Below are 6616 nucleotides of genomic sequence, written 5' to 3' on the forward strand. Positions count from 1 at the left end.
TTTTTTTTTGAAAAAAGGGTTTAAAATGTTTCTTTGGGGTTTTTTGTTGGGGGCTTTTTTTTTTTTTTTTTTTTTTTTTTTTTGACAGCACAACCTTATCCTTTACCTTTTCTGTTTTTCATTATATAAGTGTTGATCTGTCACTTAAAATCCCAATAAAATACATTGTGTGTAAATGTATGGAAAAAGTTTAAGAAATATAAAAATATGTAAGACAGTTGGTTCCCCTGACTGCTGAACTAGTAGTAGTTTGCCTTACTAGTTAAGGATTTAAAATTTAGAAATATTTATTCAAAGTGAAGTCAGAGGCAGCTTTAAGCTGAATCTCAAAATATGCAATGTAAGCAGTAAATCAGCACGTCCTGATTCTTTATTTTGATTGATTTTTTTAACAGTCCTACAAGTTTTTCTACTTTTACTGTTTAGTTTCTTGAAAGTTTTTAATAATATTTCAGTTGAGTCAGGTTTCCTTTTTCTTTGTTTTCATTTTCACTGTCAAGATACATCTACAGTGTAAGAAACCTAACTAAAATTTAAATAAAGAAAAGCAAATGTTATAAGCATAAAAATTAATGTAAAAAAAATTACAAATAACCTTTTGTCCTAAATAAGACCATCTGCAGCTACTTTACAAAATCTTTAGACTTAAGCTATTGCCAAAGTAATAGCCTAAGTCATTTTTTTGACAAAAGGAAAGCAAAAGTTATAATTCATTATTTTAGGAAGCTATATTAAGGTTTTATTATTATATAAGTTATTTTAACTTGAGGTGGCTGGCAGGAAGTTCAGCACCTTAATAGAAAATCCACAACACAACTGTGTGGTTTGACCATAAATTTGGTCAGATCTATTATGATAGATGCCAATATTCACTGGCCTCCATTTGAGATGTACAGAAAGAAAGCTTGGTTTGTTCATTCAAGACATCCTATGGAAAAGCAGTCCTTAATGAGCTTATAATGAGGGCTGTTTTAAATTTCCTTCTGCAGGTTATATCCGTTTCAAAACAGGCTTCCAGGAGCGTTTTCCGATAGAGGATTACCTGGATCTGTTTGACTTGGCAGCCATCAACATCCAAGTAGGAATCAGTGGAAATTCATCTGGAGAACACCGTGCAAATGAGATCATAACAGGTAAAAAATGCATGCGTTTGTGCGTGTGTGTGTGTGCATGCATCTGGGCTTCTGTGTGTGTGGGCACGGGTTGTGGGGGCTGTGTGTCATTGTGAGTGGGTGAGGACAATTAGGAAAAGTTGGCGATTGTTGTATTTTAAATATGAAAGAATGTGTTCATTATATATTTTGGGAGTTTAACTGTTTGGTGGCAAAGCTTTAAATCCAGCTTGTTGTTTATTTTACAGCACAAGAGAGTTAATTTATGAGGCACACTTATTTCTAACTTTTGACATCACATAAAACTCTTAGTTAAAAAGTGAGAAAGTGAGATGATAGTTTCAAATGGAAATACATTTGAGTGATTTTTACATAAAAGCACCCCTGCATGCAAATCAGAAAACAGACTGTAAGACAAAAACTGAAAAAAAAAAAAACATATAGTGAATACAGAAGAGTGGGAAGTATAAAACTGAATTCATCAAAAAAAAAAAAAAAAAAAGAAGGAACACCAGTTAAAAACCCTGGGGAAAAAAAAAAGGGGTTAGAAATTTGCCTTTTAAGAGATTACATTAGACTGCATCATCACGTTTAAAAGCAGCCTCACTGAATTTAAGCAGTAGCTGGCTAGTTTTTTTAAAAATATTAACTATAATCTCTTTTTAAAATTTTTCACATAATAGTCAAGAAGACTTTTCTGTCTCACTTTCAAATGTAGGAACTCAAGTTCTGCTTCGCATGTTTGGTGACTATTTTAGCAGGAAGGTCAACATTTTACTGTTATCCTGACAGCAAGGAAGTATTGCTGGTGTTCTGTGTAAAAAGTATGTTAAACACTTTCAGTCAAATGCAGGATTTCTTCTTCAAGGCTAGCAGTTTGTACTGAGTAGTTTACGGATCTCTGTAGATTGTTTTTACATCTAGTTTTACCTCGCCCTCTGGGCAACGAAGGTTGATTTTGTTTTCCTTTTCTGTCCTCGTTTTCATTGGAAATGAATAGAGGTACTCAAATTATTGAAGAAATAAATCTTCCTTATTAGCTGGGATATTTAATAATGTACAATAGGTCTGTCAAAGTAAGCAGCAAGAGTGTGAACAGACTCTCAATAAGCTCTGTCTGGTCACTTAACTCGCGCACTGTGGAAAAATACCCGCGGTCCCGCCCTGCAGGTCCCAAACAGAAGCAAACAGAATGACTGAAAACAGACAGAGCCAAGATGTTGTAACACCCAGGTCAAAGTTCACACCCCAACTGGATTGATATGAAGCAGTGGGATTTTGGAAAAGTCGTTCAGAGATAAAATTCTTCATGAACTGAAGCAATTTTGTCAAGAGGACTGATGATGTCATACAGAGAATAAGCATCATGAGGTGGTTCCACAGTTCACCGAGTCATGGTGTACTTAGTTCCTCCTTGTAGTGAACCGATTATTGAACTGATTTGCCGGATTTGGAATTATAATTGAACTTTTACTGTACTTTTACTGTCTATTAATAAATTAGTGTTTATTAATAGACACTAATAAAAGTTTATTGCGTTTTTTTTTCTGGATTGCCTTCGAAATGTGCTGTAATTCGGGCTTTTTGTGGTGTCATCCACAGGGGAAGCCAGCGCATCGACTATGTGGGATAATCAAGCCTGGAGTTATCTCCATGGAAACGAGGAGCAGACAGAACCTCCGTTCCTAGCTCAGGACTTCATCCATGCAGTCCAGCCTGGCGCCAAGATCATCATAATGCTTAGGGATCCAGTTGAGAGGTGAAAACAAACTCATTCATTATAAAGACATTTTGCAATGTCCCATTTGTTGCAAAACAACAACAACAACAACAACAACAACAACAACAACTGTCCCTGCATCCGGTGCAGTTTAATGTCCAGTTTTCTCAGAACTCGGTTTATTGTGTCCTCAGGCTTTACTCCGACTACTTGTACTTTACCTTGGCCAATAAGTCTGCAGAGGATTTTCATCAGAAGGTGGTTGAGTGTGTCCAGTTGTTTCAGTCCTGTCTCTCTGAGAGGTCACTGCGATCATGCGTCTACAACACCAGCCTTTTCAACGCCATGCTGGTCAGCTATGTCCTTACGTCGCTTTTCAGATGCTTTACATCTTTTCCCTCTTTTACAGCAATATTTACTGATACTGAAGAATTGTTCAAAAATTCATTTATATTTTAATATCTCTGTCTCTCTGCCTTGTAATTTATTTCCAAGAACAAACAGCAACAAGAAGTAACAATCATCCCCAGCTTGAAATATAATGAAGCCGCTCTTGCTTTGAAAGGAGAAATCTTTCCATCTTGATAAGTTCTAATTTATCAAACTCATCCCCTGGTCTCTCCTCCTTTTTCTCCGTTTCAAATGGTTGGTGACCCAAACAGCTACTTTGGAAGATTGGCTACATTGTAAAGCCATCGTAAGATCACTTGAGGAGAAAGATTAATAAATCACCATGAGATCCCATTTAAATCTGCTCTCCTTTCTAGAGGGACATAAAGAGCTGACAAATATGTAGATGTTCTAGTGACCTCTGGAGGCCACAGTGTGCTACAGCATATGCATTAAGGCCCTAGTCCTTTATTTGCCTATCTTGTAACCAAAAAATAGAAAAATAAAAAAATTTCAGCAACACAATAAGGAATTTAATGTCTTTTTTAAAATTTGTTTTTATAGATATATCCTGTCATCTGATGAAACTAAAATGTGGTTGACCATAATGTATGTTGTTACATTTGGAGGAAAAGTGAACACCTGAAAGCTTGAGAACAACACTGCCGCTTTCAAGACAGTTGGCATAATGAGGAAATATTGAATCTGAAATCAGGCAGAAAGTTGCAGTTCTGGCACAAATAGTCTTCCAAATGAACCATGTGTCCATTTGGAAGACCAACAATACAACCAAAAAGTTCAGATCTTAATCTCATAGACAATTTGTGAATCAAACTTCAAAAAAATGAAATTTCTCTCACATTATTCTGACATTTAGCAAATTTAAATCATTTTGGTGAACCTGACTGACCTTGATAAACAAAGGTCATCTTTTAATACTAAATTCCTGGTTTGTAATTTAAAAGGATGATAACATTATTTTAACAGTGCTGGATTATGGTAGAAACTAAAACATGTAGCACTTCTTGTATTTTTCTATATTGAACTTATTGAGATAAAACAGTCTTGCCTTTAGAGTGAAACATCCCAATTCTCCTGTCCTAGAAAATGCAAATTATATAAAAATATTGCACTTCCATTAACTATTTAAAAGGGTTTGCGGCCACAGGTTGTCCTTTCAAGCATTGACACAAATCAACCCTGAATGCTCATGATTATTGCAGTGAAGGATGTTAAACAGTGCAGCACTACAGTATTGCTGTAGATTTTAATTATGCAGATATGCAGCACTGATGCTTTATTCTCTGCTAATGCTCTTCAAACTCTCCTTAAAGAGCTGACTTCTTCATTAAGCTAATTTAAAATATGTTTTAAAGTGTTTAGCCTGACACATCAACACACCGCTGGATTCTTATTGTGCGTTTTTTATGTTGGTTTTTGCTCACAGGTGAGACTCACACTGGGAATGTACTTTGTTTTTGTCCTGGACTGGCTGACTGTTTTCCAAAGAGAGCAGATTCTAGTTCTTCGACTGGAGGACTACGCAGCCAACCTCAGAAAAACTCTCAAGACAGTTTTTGATTTTCTCGGTGTGGGTATGTGACATCTGTCGTTCGTTTCTGGGAAGGTTTGTGTGTCACTCGTTACAAAATATCCTCATTGGCTCTTTGTTTCTCCACTGTCCCCGCAGGCCCGCTGTCAGAGCAAGTGGAGGCGTCGCTGACCAAACGTCCAATGTCCAATACGCGCCGGGCGAAAGACAGGATCCTTGGTCCCATGCTGCCAGCAACCAGGAACCTCCTCAGTCAGTTTTACCAGCCATTTAACAGTAAACTGGCCAACATTTTGAACAAAAAGGCTTTCCTCTGGAGTTACAGCTGAAGCAGCCTGAGCAGGAATGAAATCGAATGGAGTTGAGAGATCGGAGAGAAATGTGACAGCAGACTGCAATGAAACGCCTGAAGTGAACCTTCAGTGAAAGAACTGATGCTCACGGCTCTTTGAAAGCAGGACACTTCAAGTCAATATGAAAATGAGGTAAACAAACCCTCATGTCACAAAGTGCATTCTTAAGAGTCCGTGCAACAAACAACATGCCTGAATAGTTTCCACCTAATTTATAACTGAGAAGAACGAGTTAAGTGTCTTGTGCTGTAATAGTTTGTTTTGAACATGTACAAATAAAATGAATTAGTTTCGTTTTGTTTATGTCACATTTGGTTTTAGGTTTGAAAAAAAACCTAACATCAGGGGATTGTAATAAAAAAGAATCTGATTTTCATATTGGACTGCATATTTTCTGTTGTGGATTACATAAATAAATAAATAAATAAATAAAATGAACAATGGTGAAAAGAAGGTCATATAAAGTGAAACATTAAAACTGTAAACAGGAAACTGAAGAACAGACTGTGATTTTAAGTGGATTCCACAATATTAGCCAGTCTATTTCATGATAAAGATTAGTACACAATTTTGATCAGAGACAACCAGCTGAGGTTAAAGGAATTAAAACCGTGAGACTACAACTCTGTAGATTTCTGTTTGGTGTTTAATAATGGGTCTCCGTTCACATTGTATGTCCTTTAGCATTTTCAAGGTTTTCAGCGTCTGTTCCCTTCTGAGTAGAGTTTGGGTGTTCTGCTTATGTATGCATGGGGTCTTTCAGGTTTGTCCAGTAAATTAAAGTGTGTTTGTGTGTCTGTGTTGCCCTGTGGCCTGTCCAGTGTGTAATGCTTACCCTGCCTCACATTCATTGAACTCTCACCACCAGGATTTGGCAGGAGTGTGTAACTTTGAACTGATCACAAGGCCTTTAGGATCTCAGTAAAATACCAAACATGGTTCCGGATGATTGTTCATTTATTAATGGACATGATTTATTTCGTAATTTGGCTCAAAGATTAGGTAATTGGAAATATTAAACAGTCCTTTTCAACTGTTTAATATTTTCAAGGTTTTTGAATTCTGGTAAAATGTGTTCATATCATAGGACCTGGAATCTACAGATGTAGAAAGACAGACTAAAAAAAAAAAAAAAAGTAACTAAACAGCCTATTAAATGTGGAATAACAACGGTCCCTATAGAGTGAAATGTGAAAAGAAAGGTTGCAGGTTTTGTTGTTACTGACATACATGAAAGAACAGACACTGAACACAAGAGGGCACTAAAATACAGATCAAAGCTAAACATTCACCACACATCAGAAAACATTGCTGATTTTATTGTAACATTTATCTACATATTAGAAACTTGACTCTTTCTAGTAAAAAAAAACACACAACACTTAAAACACATAACATATTTCTATTTGACAGTTATTGTCTTTTATTTTTATTTCTCTTTGCAGTCTAGTTCACAGATCTAGATCACATTTATCTTTGTACACATCTA

General features: G+C 36.1%; 1 protein-coding gene across 2 annotated transcripts in view; it reads left to right on the forward strand.

Moving 5' to 3' along the window:
* The window catches only part of chst15 (carbohydrate (N-acetylgalactosamine 4-sulfate 6-O) sulfotransferase 15), a 28743-nt gene extending 23241 nt beyond the window's left edge, over positions 1-5502 (forward strand). For both annotated transcript variants that reach the window (XM_015033043.1, XM_015033044.1), the window contains 5 exons: positions 990-1133; positions 2715-2871; positions 3027-3183; positions 4670-4817; positions 4913-5502. In XM_015033043.1, coding sequence (XP_014888529.1) covers positions 990-1133; positions 2715-2871; positions 3027-3183; positions 4670-4817; positions 4913-5103 — 797 coding nt within the window. In that variant the 3' untranslated portion in view covers positions 5104-5502. The remainder of the gene's footprint in view (positions 1-989; positions 1134-2714; positions 2872-3026; positions 3184-4669; positions 4818-4912) is intronic.
* Positions 5503-6616: the final 1114 nt, after the last annotated feature.

Source organism: Poecilia latipinna, unplaced genomic scaffold (assembly GCF_001443285.1).
Source record: "Poecilia latipinna isolate Pla-1442-1.1 unplaced genomic scaffold, P_latipinna-1.0 Scaffold256, whole genome shotgun sequence".
Lineage (NCBI taxonomy): Eukaryota > Metazoa > Chordata > Actinopteri > Cyprinodontiformes > Poeciliidae > Poecilia > Poecilia latipinna.